Source organism: Mus musculus, chromosome 9, assembly GCF_000001635.26.
Source record: "Mus musculus strain C57BL/6J chromosome 9, GRCm38.p6 C57BL/6J".
In the NCBI taxonomy this organism is placed as follows: domain Eukaryota; kingdom Metazoa; phylum Chordata; class Mammalia; order Rodentia; family Muridae; genus Mus; species Mus musculus.
Genome location: NC_000075.6, coordinates 42,800,471 through 42,815,794, shown reverse-complemented (window position 1 = coordinate 42,815,794; position 15,324 = coordinate 42,800,471). Strand labels below are relative to the sequence as shown.

At 44.6% G+C, this 15,324-nt stretch overlaps 1 protein-coding gene across 10 annotated transcripts in view; it reads left to right on the top strand.

Moving 5' to 3' along the window:
- Grik4 (glutamate receptor, ionotropic, kainate 4) overlaps positions 1-15,324 on the top strand; it is a 426,819-nt gene that overhangs the window by 129,206 nt on the left and 282,289 nt on the right. For all 10 annotated transcript variants that reach the window (XM_017313104.2, XM_030244013.1, XM_030244016.1 and 7 more), the window contains one exon: positions 7,171-7,302. Coding sequence is in view for 5 of the 10 variants with exons in the window: in NM_175481.5 (NP_780690.2) it covers positions 7,221-7,302 (82 nt within the window). In the remaining 5 variants the exon portion in view is untranslated. The remainder of the gene's footprint in view (positions 1-7,170; positions 7,303-15,324) is intronic.

The following is a 15,324-nucleotide window of genomic DNA, read 5'->3' as shown; positions in this document are numbered from 1 at the left end:
ATAACACACCTAAGGAAAAGTGCACAATGGATCTGACCTGTCTAACACTCATCCGAGTGGAAAATGGATCATGTGCTCTGCGGAAGGCCCCAGGGAAGGGTCTACCCTGAGCTGAGAGTTTTAAATGGTTATTTACTTTATAACATAATGGATTTCATACCCGTACATAACCTACTAAGAGTATATTCCACTTCTGTCATCCTTTCTTTCTCTCTCTCTCCTTCACCCTAATCCATTTCTCTTCCCTAATACTTTCCCATCTACCTCTGCATCATCTTTACTTCTAGATTACACATAAGGCAGAAAACGGGTATTCCTTGTGTTTCTGAGTCTGGCTTATTTCCATTAGCATCATGATCTTCAGCTCTATCTCTCACGCTGGCGTTGAGGTCTCAGGTGACATAATTTTTTTCTCTATTGATGACTAATACTCTACTGTGTGTTTGTATGCTTTCCTTTATCCATTCGTCTGCTGGCAGGACCTAGGACAGTTGTCTAACTTGGCTATTGTCAATTGTGCCGCAATAACCCCAGGTGTGCAGGTATCTCCAGTGTATGTTAGTATAACTTCATTCCCTTCAGGTATATACCCAGAAGCCATAGATGATAGTAGTTATATTTTTAGTTTCCTTCCTACCTTTCCTCCCTCCCTTCTTCCCTCCTTCCTGCCTTCCCTCCCTCCTTCCTTTATTTCATTTTTGATTTTTCTGAGACAGGATTTCTCTGTGTATCCCTGGCTGTCCTGGAACTCACTCTGTAGACCAAACTGGCCTTGAACACAGAGATCTGTCTGCCTCTGCCTCCCAGTGCTGAGATTAAAGTTGTGTCTCTATACTAATTTCCCAAGCCTGCACTTGCTAATTTATTTTTACACCAAAAATGCATCTTTCCCTTGAATCTTTGCCATTATTTGTTGCTTTTTTTTCCTCAAAGAAAACTATTCTGACTAGCATGAGATGGAATCTCAGTATAGTTTTGAATTGTATTCAATGGCTAAAAATGTTGAACCTTTTAAGTATTTATTGGCCATTTTAAAACTATCTGCTTAGTTCAATTGCCCACTTTTTGATTGGATCATATGGTTTTTCTCAGGGTTCATTTTTTGGAGTTCAAAGATCAGATGGCTGTAGCTGCTTGTGTTTATTTCTGGATCTTCTAGTCTATTGTTCCATGTGTCTTAGAGATTTCAACAGTGAATCGTCTGGTACTAGGTTTTTCTTTGGATACCTTTTTATTAATCCATCTTATTCCTTATTATTACTGTATTTGGGATTTTTATATTCTTTTCCTTCAGTTTTGGTAGGTCTTTTGTATCTGGAAATTATATTTATCTTTCTGGATTTCTCATTTTATTGGAGTGTAAAATTTCAAATTAATTCCTAATGAACCCTCCATATTTCAGTGGTATACTTTGTTATGATCTACATTGGATAGAGTTGCATGAATTGCTGAAAGGAATGAATATCCTTCCATTCAGGATGTAACATTCTGTAGGTGTCTGTTGAGTCTATTTGATCTATAATAAAACTTAACTTTGAAGTTTCTCATTGATTTCATGTGTTGGGGGAGAGTTGCAGGATATAGCCATTGATGAACATGGAGGTACTAAAGTCCCTCACTATTATTATATTGGAGATTTCCTCTCTAACTGTGTTTGTCTTACAAAACAGGGGGTATTGATGACTAGGGCACATATATTTATTGTTATTATATCTTCTTGACATATTTGTTCTCTTTACCAATAATGTAGTGACTTTTTTTTGTCTCCCTGAGTTTTGGAGGTAGAAATGTTTTGTTGTGTTCGGTTTGCTTCTGTATTCTATTTGCCTGTGTTATCATTTTTCATCTTTTTCTTTTCAGTCTGCTTATGTCTTTGCCAGTGAGGTGTGTTTCTTACAGGCAGCGTCCAGTTGGGTCTTTATTTCTGACCTACTTACCTAGCCCATGACGTTTAATGAGAGAACTAAGACCATTGATGTTGGAATTCTAATAGAAAGATATCAGCTAATTTCTACTATTTTATTGTTGTTGTTTTTTTCCCCCCAATGAGTGATTCTAATTCTCATTTGCTTATTTATTGTTCTAGAAATTTATTATTGCATGTTCTTTTGGGGCCATGCTTATCTTCCTCTACTGTGTGTAAAATCTCTTGAAATATCCTTGGCAGTGCTGGTTTTGTGTCATGGATGTTTTTTAGCTTTTATTTACCTTAAAGGATCTTTATATTTTCTTTTATTCTGAAGGTTAACTTTGGGGGATATTGTAATCTAGATTGGTGGGGTTTTCTTCTATGGTTGAAATAAATCATCCTATTTTTTCCTGGCTTTTAGAGTTTCTGTTGAGATATTTGAGCTATTGTAATAGTTTTCCCTTTAGAATGGGTTAGTATTTGTTGCTGACAACTTTCAGTATTCTTTCTTTCTTCTGTATTTTGCTTTTAAACTGTAATATGGCTAGCTTCTCTTCTGGTCCTGTATGTTTTGGCTTCTAAATATGTCCTTTTCTTGTATGTCTGCACCTATCCTAAGATTTGGAAAGTTTCTTGACATCATTTAACTGAAAAGGTTTTATGCCCTCAGTCTGTATCTCATCACCTATCTTCACATCAAAATTATATAAATTTGGTCTTTTAATTAGGTCCCAAGAGTCTTGCATGTTCTGTTCATAATTTCTACATTTTAAAAATTGTTATTTTCTGAGTATTCTCACTTGTCTGTCTTGTCTCCAACTCCTGAAAATCTCATTTTTAATTGGCTTTGTCTTTTGGTCAGGCTTTCAACTGAATTTTTAAATTTAGCTTAATGGGATTTTCATATCCATGATTTCTTTTTAATTCTTTTGAAAAGTCTTTGTCTTTTGAACTTCTGATTCATATTGTTTATTGCCTTCTTTAATTAGTCCAATTATTTTTTATGTATTTTCTTGGAACTCATTGGTATTTAAAAAGTCATTTTGTAAAATTCTCCATTCTACTATTTCATCTTATTCATTATCTTTGGAGTCAGTTGCTATAAAATTATGAGCTTTAGGGGGAGTTTTGGTGTTTTATTTTCATGTATCTTTTATTTTTATGTTGAGACTTGAGAATATGCTGGGGTAGATAGCTCTTATACTTTTTGTGAGAGTCTTTTTTAAGGAAAATGATCTCTTGTTGATGTATCCTTTGGTAGCAGATTATCGCAAAATGTTGAACATTTCTCAACTGAATTTTATATTATAGTTTCCTTGTTACTTTTTGGGTTGGAGGTTAGTCTGTTTTGCCACAATACATATGCTGTCAGGACACATATATGTAGGTTGAACCTTCTCTGTAAGTCTCACAAGAGCAGGGTACTTCTATTGTGTTAGACAGATATATTAGAGACAGAAGAAGTATATGAGGTATGTCTTCAGTCATTAATCCTCTGGTCTTGCCATCAAAATCTTGGTATACGTCTAAAGGGATATATATGGGAATGAAATACACTGTAGTTTTTCATAGATATATTATTCATGTTTTGTTGTTTATTTCTGCTATTTTAATGCATAGCATCTGTGCCTACTTGAATCCTGGTCTTCAGATGGACATCTTTATATAACCTTTTATGTTGCATTGAAGTATTCACTGAAATTAGACAAGGGTTGGGTTTTGGTTTAGAATAAGGTGCCTTGACTCCTTAGCTGGGATATGTGTGTAGCTCAGCAGTAGAGTATTTACGGTTTATTAACCACCAGCCCAGAGAAGAGTGAAAGGGAAATAGCAACAGGTAGGAAAAGTATGAAAAACTCAAGACCCACAGCTCTCAACCTTGGCAGCAGCAACAGGAACGGTGATGATGGAAATAATATAAACAGTAAAATTTTATAGCATGATGGGGCATTGTAATTAGGAGAAGAAATAAAGGAAAACGGAAAGAAAAAAGTCAGAGCATCTGAAACATGAAAGGAGAAAAATGAACAAAATATAGAATGTGATGGTCACACTGAGAGAGAATGTGAGAATGAATGACTGTCAGTTAGGAGAGGCAGAGAAGGAGCAATCAATCCCTTCTCCACATAACTGAAGATTTAGAGACAAAAAAAGAAAAGGAAGAGGGGAGTTTGTATATAAAAAAGTCATTAAGAACATGAGAGCCTCAATGATAATATTGAAACAGATAAGTCTTCCCTGGGGTGTTGATGTGGGCACAGGTGGGTGGGACCTCACTGTCCCAGCCAGTTTGTTCCTCTTCCTGGGTCTTTTACAGCTCCATGGTCCCTGCAGAGATCAGAGGCTGAGGTTCGTCTCCTTTACTTTCCCTGATGTTTCCTTTCTTGTTGATTATGAGAGTGATTTGTGAGCAAGGTGGTTGGAATAGTTTTGTTTCCCTGCTTATTGGTACAAAGTAATATGAAAAAGCAAATTTCTTTCAGCCTGAGTTTACCCTGGATAGCTGAGTTCAAAGTGTTTCCAAGGCCAGATTAATGCTGAGTTCCACTGGGGTCTGGGTCCCAGGCATCCCCCCGAGGCTGCCCAAGGAGGTCAGGGCAATGGACTGTATTGGATGGAGGAGTACAGCAAAGCTCCCACTTTCCAAAGTCTGTGTTTTTGCAAGGCCCAGCGTCTATATGAAAATTTGTACACTTCCTCATCTTCTGACCCTCTCTGACTGCCTGCTGGGAGTTGCCAGTCTTAAGGGAATAGAGACTTCATTTCTTTTTGTGTCTCTGACCCAAATCCTACTGTTTATATATATATTTTTTTAATGCACTTGCTTCAGTAGTATTCTACTGGGGCCACTCAGAATTGCAAGGCAGAGATTGGCTGGGAGGTATTGTAATAACTGCTGTGAGTTCTAGGGAAAAGGAAAATGTGGAAACTTGGTTTCTTCCAGGCAGAAGTTTGGTTGGTTGCAACCTTCTCAACACGGTTCCCTGTTTCCTGCATGAGCCTTCTGTGTTGAGACAGGCAGAGCATTTCGAAGAGCCAGCACACCTGGCAGCTCCCAGAACAGCTAAATACAGACTGCCTTTCTGCCTTCCCTATGTCTTCATCGTATATCTCCTTTTTTTCCCTCTGTTGCAAGGCTCTGTGGGCTATCTTCTCTCTCTCTCTCTCTCTCTCTCTCTCTCTCTCTCTCTCTCTCTCTCTCTCTCTCTCTCTCCTCCCTCTCCCTCTTCTTCTCCCTCCCCCTTCCCCTCCCCCCTCTCCTTTTATGTGTGCATGTTCATGAATGTGCATGTGCACGTGTGCAAATAGGAGTGGAGGCAGGGGACAAGCTTAGATTTAATTCTTTTGGGTGTCTACCCTGCATATTGAGGCAGAGTCTATTACTGTCTTGGACCTTGCTGAGTAGGTTAGACAGGCTGCCCAGTGAGCCTCGGGGATCCGCCTGTCTTTGCTTTCCCTGTACTAGGATTGCAAACATGCTCCTGTCTTTCTTGTGTGGTTTCTGGCTACCAAGCTCAGGTCCTCATGTTTACACAGCAAGCACTTTATTGGCTGAGCTATCTCTCCATCCAGTCAGTGTTGTGCTTTTTCTTGCCCTCTGGTTTGATAACCAGAGGTTCTGAGCCTCTCCACATCTCTGTCTGTCCGGCACTGCACTCTAACAAATTCCTCAGCTACTCACTTCAAGGAGAAGCTGTTTTCTGACTGTGTCAATTTCAAACCACAGAGAAGCTTAAAGGTGCTGCTTTCTTCTATCCCATCATTTTGGGGACAACATTTTGTCACTGACTGAACTTTTGATTGCACAGCACTTTTTACACATTACAACCATATTGTATGCAGTTTTGTGTCTGGTAAATTTTTCTCAGTGTTATGTTCATGACAGTATTTGTGCTGTTACATGTAGCAATTAGCTATTCATGTCCATGCCTTTATCACACCAAGTTGTATGATTATACAGTATATTTCTCCATTTTGCTGCTGGACACTTGGGTAGCTTCCAGTCTGGGCAAATACAAAGACTGCTGCTGTGAACATTCTAGGGCATGCCTTTAGTAAGCATACATGCACTTTTATTGGAGAAGTATTGAGGAGTGGACTTGCTGGTTCATGAGGATGTGTGAAAAGCTCAGGTAGACCAGTTCTCCAATATACGTACATAACTTATATCCCCTCATGCTGTGTGGGAGACCTAGTTGCTCCATGTCCCAGCTAATACTTGGTAAAGAATGTGACTTAAAACTGTGCTTCCTTGATGCTAGTGGATCTGAGCATCTTTTCAAATGTGCACAGCCCATTCGTTATATTAGTTAGTGAAGAATCTGTTCAAGGCTTTTGACTGGTTTTCTGTTGATTATCAGGTGGGGAGGGGAAACATTTGAATACTTTTCTCCTATCCTGGAGCATCCAGAATCAAATATGCAGGTGCTTGGGGCCCCCATTTTCATCCTAGTGATGAGGTAGAACTGGTTTGCTACAGATGCCGAGTCTTAGAGTAATCAAGACATTAAGGGAAGGTGAGTGGCTCTGCTGCTTTGGGGAGGGTCAGCCATTGACAGCTTCAATTTTGATATCAAGAAGGTAAGGAGGTGGAGGAAGGATAAGGAAGGGCTTAGTTAGTGCCTCTGGCAGCTGAAGCAGGTGCACAAACCATATAGATGTATCCCTTTGTGAGCTCTATTTTCTGGGAGAAAACGTCTCCCAACCCAGCCACGGAGGAAGTGACATGCATGTAGCCTCTCATTTAGGACAAGCCTCTATAAGGTAGCTTCCCCTGTGTGTTCCTCAGATCATCTTATCAAGAGGGAATTAGTAGGATTTACACAAATAAGGAAGCTGTGTTAATATAAAGAGAAGCTTTGTAAAACCACACAGGTGGCAGTTGAGGGAGCGATACTTGGACCCATCCCATGTGCTAAGGGAATACCTCGTTTCATGCCTTCTCTTCTGCTTAGCTATGGCTTCTACTCCTTAGGACAAACTGAAGTTCTCGATTCTTAACTAGAGATTTATAAAGGAAAGTGGGGTGTGATGTATCCTGTAGCCTGTTAGAGCAGCCTGCCCTATGTACATCAGGGGCTTTCCAGGGCTTTGCCCGCACAGTTCTCTCCTGAGTGCTGCCAGAACTTCTCCTGGGGGGATTGTCGCCTCTCCCTACGTAGATTCTTGCATGCTCTCTGGAGCCTCTGTCTCTGGGTTGGACCTGGTGACTACCTAGCCTTGTTAGGACTCACATGCTTGCTCTCTCTGTCCCCTCACAGCGTTATGTCATGCCCAGACCAGCAGAGGGCTCCATGAGGAGTTATAGAAGATGCCCCGTGTCTCCGCTCCTCTGGTGCTGCTTCCTGCTTGGCTCTTGATGGTGGCCTGTAGCCCACACTCCCTGAGGATTGGTAAGTACGGGCTGGCTCTGGATGATAGTCTCGTCGCTACCCTAAGTGTACACAGAGGAGATGTCTATACTTCATAGGCTCTGTGGGATGCTTCCCTGACCTCCCTGAGTATGGCTGTGACAGACATGGAGGTGGTGGAGGCAGAGGCAGATACAGATGTGAATGTGGAGGTGATGAGGGGGCCTGTGCTGACAGCTCCCATCTGTCCTTCCTGCCAGACTCCACTAGTGTCTAGAATAAAATGATGCTCACTCCCCGGTAGGATTCATGACAGGTTCAGTCCTGAATGTGAAGCTGTTAGTAATGGCGGAACATGAAAAAGGCTGTAGGGATTCCAAATCCAGGACTGGAGATAAGCAGTTGGTTACCTCTTTCTTCTGATTAGTTAAAGAAGAATCTAGAACTTGGTGTTAAGGTTGTATTTGGCAATTTGGATGAAGTCAGGAGTCTGCTTGGTGATTCTAGTCCAGCCTGCTGGCAAGGGTCTTGAGTTGCTATCTGCTAGCCATGGTGTAGCTCTGAAATGGAAGACAAGGCACCTCAGCCTCTTCTTTGTCCTCATTGCTGAGAACAAGCAGGGTTACCACCTACACCCCTGGCACCTCTACTCCTGGCAGTCAGGATGGAGGCAAACCATGTGCCTCCTCCCTGCCATGAGTAAAGCTCAGACCACTGGAAACCAAGACTCTAGATCTTGGGACCTGGTGGTAGAGATGAGGACACCATCTACTCTAGCACAAGGAATCCTTGGAGTCAGGACAGGTGGGAGGGTGGTAGAGGTCAGACATATGTAGATGTGTATGTGGGACATGGGTTAAGTGTGGCATCAGATATCCAAATTCTTGTGGGCTGAACAGAAGTCTCCTGAGACCAGGACCTCCAGTGTTAGGTTAGATGATTGTTCTTGTGGGCGGTTATATGCAGATAACTGTGAGTCCTTCTTCCCTGACTGAAGGTGGGTGGAGTAGAGTCGCTGTGGTCATGACTTTTTTTTTTTTTTTCTTTTGAGATAAAGCTTCACTGTATAAACCTGTTTGGTCTGGAACTCACTACGTAGACTCGGCTGGCCTTGAAGTGATATAGATCTGCCTGATTCTGCCTCCTAAATGCCAGGATTAAAGGGGTCTTGCCACCATGCCCAGCAGGACCCGGATCTTCAACGTGAAACTGAAAGGCTGGAGGCAGATGTAGAATAAAACGGTTGGATTGCAACCAGGACTGGCTTTAAGGGCACCAGAGTACAACTGGCACTCTGGTGATGGTCAGGAGGCCCAGGCATGGGCAATGGCAGGCTGATAGCTCAGACCACATCCAGGTGAGGCATCACCTGTCAGAGGCTGGCACAGTGGCTCTCAAGCAGCTCCTTCCCATTACCTCATGGCCATATTTCTCCATGGGAAATGATGGCTACTGATGGACGTCTGAAATGTGGAGAGGTGATTTAATTTTCCCCTCACTCTGCACTCAACTCCTTCTTCTGCCTGCTTTTTTTTTAAGGCATTAAAAAACAAGATTTTCTCTCCCTCTCTTCCTCATTCATTTCTATAGAAACTACAAAATCTAATTTAATTCTGCTTGGTGATGATGCAAAGCGGTTCATATCCTTAAGATGCTTAATTTATAAGATGCCCACAGTTATCTAGCATTTACTTCGAGGTCCCCACCACTACCACCACCAAATGAGCAGATAAAACGGCAACCCATCAATTTCCGTTTGTCACTAATGGGAAGTAGAATGGAATCGAGCCAGAATCACAGCCACCCCTGCCTTTCCTCTCTGAGCACTGGTTCTCTGGGGAAGGAAGCACACGCTGGAGTCCACAGATCTGTCTTGGTTGCTAGGTTAGCAAGAGGGCTTTGAGGGGTCCCCGTAAGCTCCCCCTAACCACACTAAACAGACAGTGCTTGTCTGATTCTGTAGAATCTCCAGTTTTGATTTATGTCAGTCCCCTTTAACCTGATTTCTAACCACAGATTCCCCTGTCCATCAAGGTCAAACTGGGTTTGAGAGAGAGGTGGGGAGGGAGGGACGGAGGAGGAGGAGGAGGAGGAGGAGGAGGAGGAGAAAGAAGATGCCAGGACTTGTTTTGTCTCCTTGGTTATCCTGGAGTTAGAAGTCTTGTAAAGGTCCCTGGTGGTCTCAGGTGCTGAGGTGCTAATTACAGTGACCCCACTGGAACAGTAAGGTAGGACAGGACTGGGAAGAGAAGTAGGTCAGGAAACTCTGAGTAGCTCTGCTTCATGCCAGGCAGCCTGGCACAAGGATGGGCTGGGGCAGTGCTGAGGTTCTCAGGTCTTTGACCAAGGTTTCCCAGGTCTTTGACTGAGGTTCCCAGGTCTTTGACAGATTCACAGGAATGGGAGGGACCACTGTTTCATTCACCTTCTCAAGGGTCACTACAACCGCATATGAACTTCTCTGGGTCTTTCCCCAGAGCCCTCCTCTACATCTTCAGAATAGATGGCTGTCAAAGCAGGACTGTACATAGAGACAGGGAATCTTGGAGATAAATTGTCCAGTCTGCTCCATCCTCAGCCCGACTTGTCGCCGGTGACAATATGGATGTTTGGAAGAGGCAGACAAGCCCATTGCCCTGCCTTGTGATGGCTGTTTTTCATTCAAGCGGGGCACGGGGCGGGAGATGCAGCCAAATTGTCTATTACGGTGTCTGCTGTTTACCCCCCGAATGAAATTTTGGGTCAGAGAAAGGGATTTTATTTATGGCTGTAAGGCTATCCGCATAAATTTCCCAAACTCTCACATGTGTGTCAGACCCCTTCAGTCATCTATCTCCTGAAAATGTTTTTGATTTTACTTCTTTCCCTCTGGGTCCTCTGAGCGATGACTGGGGAGCCACAAGTAAATAAATGCCTGCCAAACTTCCCCCATCCCTGCAGATCTCCCCGACTTAAAGAGATCGTGGCTGCTGGGTCTTGTTATAACAGATGATGAAGACCCATTATCCAGCCTGCTCAGTTTTGCAGATGAAGGGATGTAGCCAAGGTCACATTGTTATATGTGGTTAGCCTGAGAGCCTAGTAGCTTTGACTCATCTTTTGGGGGCCTTTTAGCTATTAGGCAGCAGAGTCAGCTTCAGTACCATGTGACATTTTCTCTTCGTTTCCCCTGATATCTTCTGTTAGTCAATGTCCTTTTCCCTGCTGTGTTGGGTACTTACTCAGTTCTTGTTAACTGATGGATGACTGCTTGCTTGCCTTGGCCGGTCCTTCTGCACTGCACTGTATACACATTGGGCTACCCACTACTGACCAAGGGTGAGGGAGGCTTATCCATGCTCTCTCTATCTATGCTCTTACTCTGTGGGAACGTGTTTCATCCTATCCTCCTGCTGGGGATGATCCCCCTCCTCCCTGCTGCCTCCTCCTCCTCCTCCTCCCAGCTGCCTCTTCTCTTTGCTCCTCCTCCTACTCATCCTCTTCCACCTCTTCTCTTTATTTTGATTCTCCTCCTCCTCTCCCTCCTCCCCATCCTCCCCTCCTCTTCCTCCTCCTCTTTTTCTTCCTCTCCTGTCACTTTTGACTAAAATAGCTTTTCATCTGAAAATCCTTCCCCTGGGGACAGCAGCATCTCTTATTTCGGGTTTTAAAATATTGAAAGATGGATAATCATGGCTTGTATGGTCTCTTACTTTGCCTTGGCATTTTTACCCCCAGTAAATTACCAGATGATAGCTGACAGAGGAGGAAACCAGCACGGATCAGCAGGAACTTCAGAGGGTTGGTCCTGATGCTCAAGGGAGTCTCTCGGCATTGGTGGCACGGGACATCGGGCAGGTTAAGGCAACAACTGAATCTCTTTCTTGTTTAACGCTTTCCTACACAGCGCAGCAGTAAGAGCTCAGACTTGTCTGATGCTCAGCCTCACTAGGTCCCCCACCCCCCCATCCCCAGGCACTTCACAACTATAAGTTTCTACTTAGTTGACTTCCTCCAGTGACCCTCAATCCTTTGCAGAGAATGTCTAACCTAGAGCATTCAAATGTTATCAAGATGAAGCTAACAGGAGGATTGGGGGGGGGGGGAGACCAGTGCGAAGAATAAAGCCACTGGTTACTGATCTCATCCGCTGTGTATGAAATCTATTGGGCACACTGAGACAAACCTACTGCCGATTTCTTAGCCTTGTAGAGGATTCACCATGGGGTATTTTGAGTAGTGAGTTCCCCTCCTAATGTTACAACATGATTTGATTTATGAAAGTCTGATCATTGTGCAACTTTTCTTCTTTATTCCAAATTGAATCAGTTAGGTAAACAATCAGCCAGTATTTCACCATAGTGGCAAATAGATATTGATGACCCTTCATGTGTCACCTGGACAGGGGACACAAGGAAGCCTTTGGACCACAATCTCTTCTTTGGTGAGCATCTCAAGGGAGTCTGTGTCTGTCTGATTCATGCGTTTCCTCTCAGGATCTAGTCTTGACTGCAGGGCCAGGCTTTCCCACCATCTGCTGAATGGGTAATATATGGCAAAGTTTGAATTTTGAGCCACCCTTTCAGTGTTCCAATGCTCCCCCTGCCAGGGTGAGACCATGCCCAAGCATGGCATCCCATTTGCCTGCTAGCCCACAAGACGTAATTAGGAAAAGTGTAGTGTGAATGTGAAATGTTCCCAGAGTGTGTTTGAACTCTTGGTTGACAGCTGGTGATGTTGTTTTGGAAGGCCACAAAACCTTTAAGAGGTGGAGCCTCACCGAAGAATGAGGGAGGGCCACTGAGCAAGGGTCTGGAGGCTTTATACCCCAGCCTCACCTCTTAGCTACTAGTTTTCTGAGTGTGAATGTACTGGCCCTCTGCTCTATGCTCTTGTGGATTGCATCCTCCTCAGCTGGGAGCCACAATAAACCCTTTGTTCCTCAAGTTGCTTCCTGCCACTTATTTGGTCACAGTAATGAGGCAAGAGACTAATACAGAAAATGAGTATTTTGCCTCCAAAGTGAATGTGTGTTTCTGTAAATGCACTTGCATTCAGATCCTAGACGACTGACTCCCTCTATCTTGCTTCTGGACCCACCCACTTGAACCTACACACTTTGGGGTGGATATGGGAGCTGGCAGGAGTTGGAGAGCTATCTAGGTCAGTGTGCCCAGTGAAGTCATCGGCCAAGATGACACAACTCTCCAACTGGTAACGTTGGTGCCATGGTTTGCAGTGAATAGAGTGTTCTGATGTGTTTACTGGGTTTCTAGGAGACAGGCAGAAGGGGGCATGTGCTGTGAGGAGGAGTCCAAGGCTCTCAGGATTTGTGGCTTATCCAGGATTCTACCAAAGTAAATGGTAAAGTCAGAGGATATGAACTGAGCAGAATCTGAGGGTGTCACAGTCTGAGACAGCCTTTTGGCAGCACATTCCCTGTGGCCAAGATCCAAAAGCTTCCAGAGGCCAGAATGCTGCTGTCTGGACCTCACAGAGGAGTAGGCAAATCATGGCAGTGACCATTAGTAACTGAGGCTTCTCTATAATTTTTCTCAGCATATTGTGACGAGTCTTTGGGGCTGGGCATTGGCAAAGGTTACAGTGCAGAAGCATCGGAGGTGAGACGTAGGGCCCTGATTCTGTAACTGCGAACTGTGGATGATGGAGTTGGTTTCAATATCATTTGGGTGTGTGGCTGCCTATGTTTATTTGTTCTGGAATGGTCTGGCTTCCCTGCCTGGGACTCGAGTTCATTTTGTCTGGCTGTGATGATATCCACTCCTCAGCTGGATACATCAAGGTCTAGCCCTGCCTGAGGAAGTGACCGGTACACTTGTTAGTCACCACTGGGTTGAGCTGGGAGCACACGGTACTGAAAGAATCTTATCAGAATTTCAAAAACCTGTCTTCAGCTCCATGAAATGGCTTGCAGAGCCCTAGGATGTGGACTGAGTCATTTGTACATTGTATTTGAGGGAAAGGGGGTGGGCTTCTGGAAACTATGAAGAGAGATCTTTGTTTCCACATTTAAAAAAGTCTATCTGGCAGATGGAATGGGCATTTTGGGTACCAGGTGACCATGAGAGGTTTAACAGGGATTTCAGCATCAAATTGAAGATTTCACCTGTCACCCTTAGGACCCTTAGGGTGTGACAGTTTAGTTAGCCTTTGGTCCCATTTGCACATGGAAGACACTTCTGTTTCATTGTGGTTTCATTAATAACCATTAACAAGAGCTTAAATTGAGACAGTCACCTGCCTAATTAAAGCCATGACCCTACTTGGCTCCAGTTGCTTGGGGGAAATCAGGTAAGACATGCTAGCAGGCAGATCTTGTTTTGTGATACAGTCCAGACTCTCTGGGGGCGTCCTTTCTCCTTGTGGCTGTGGCTGTGTGGTGGGTGGGAGAAGCAGCTGCTAGATCTTAGCTGAGTGCTCGCGTGGTGCGAGTCTGAGTCGGTGGGATGCACTCATGAACGCCAGCAAAACCTGAACATTCCTCTCGTAGCCTCTCGGCTCAGCTGCAGGCAAGACCGCAGTCACATTTAACTCTCATTAGTCTGGATAAGCAGACACACGTCCCCCGCAGGGTTTATGGAAGCTGCTGGGGGCACTCACAGGGCATCAGGATGCTGTAGACAAGCCAAGAGGCTTCCCAACAGCCGCTCTTGCAGATGGGTATTTCTTCTCACTTGGTGGCTGGTCAGCTCCTAGAAGACTGAGTTGATGGCGCCTAGCTAGGCTACAAAATGACAAAGAGAATTGTGGAGAGAACCCAGGCTAATCCAGGCCTAACTTTTCATGCACTGGCATCTACTGTCTTCTTCGTCTGCAGATAGCATTCCTGTGCTGGCCTCAGGAGGCGCCACGCGTGAGTCCAGTGTGCAGCCGTGCTTGGGAATGTCTGCTGGTGTGACCTCTTTAGATGACCTCTTTAGGTGCTCGCCTCTGAACCTCTACCCCAGGGTGGCAGGCACTGGCCACAGCCTGTTCTGTTCCTTTCCTCCCAGGTTTGAGGTGGGCTGGTGTCCATGGTGAACTTCTCCTGCTCCTGGGAGCTCTCACCCCTGGAAACCTCAGCGTGCCTCAGCTTGCCCAGCATATCACTGTCAGCCTCAGGACTTACCCACCTGTTTCATACACATGTTTTCAAGAATTGTATTGTATTTGAATTCCACCCACACCAGGCGTCTAGGAGCATCCCATGGGGGATAGTCTCTGTCTTTTGTCCCTTCACACCAGATGGCAGATCTTATCTTGACTCCTGCCCCTCCTTAAACTATCCATGCCAGTTCTCTCTGTCCCTTTCAGGAGGCACCGTGGAAGAACTGCTTACCCAAGCCCCTTTACCTCCTCTCCCCTCTTTTCCTATCAACAGCGCTCAGAATCAAACTCGATTGTCAGGCTTGGTGACAAGCACACTTAGCCACTGAGCCATCTCCGTGGCTCCCTCTTCGTGTCTTTCAATCTCTGAATATGGCTGTTTCTCAGACCTTTGACCTCAAGTGTCTCCCATATCCACACCACGGCTGTGGTGATCTTATGTATGTCTACGTGTCTACATAGATGATCTTCCGGTCTCCTCTTCAGCTCTGAACCCATCCTGTAGCTCATCCATGCAGCAATCTACCTGTCATCTTCACACGGGTGACAATATAGACTTAGATATGGCGTGTCTGCAGCTGAGATCTTATCACCTCCTGGCCTGCTCTTCCTAGCGTTTCCCCACTCGTGAGCTGTAATGAGAGGGATGCTGAGATGGCTCAGGAGGCAAGAGTGCTCGCTGTGTAAGTGTGGGAATCAAATCCTCAGCATCCATAGAAAAAGCTCCTCATGGTTACGTGTACCCAAAACCCCAGCACTGTGGAACAGGTGGATCCTGGGAGATTGCCTGGCCATAGAGCTGAGTTCTTCATTCAATGAGTGACTGTGTTTCAGGCATACAGTAGATCAGTGGTACAGGAGAACACCCAGTGTCCTTCTCTGGCCTCCACAAGTGTGTGGATGCATGTACCCGAACACTCGTGTGTGTATATACACACACATATCTAAAAATACAAACACAGACCAGGCTCCCTTTCT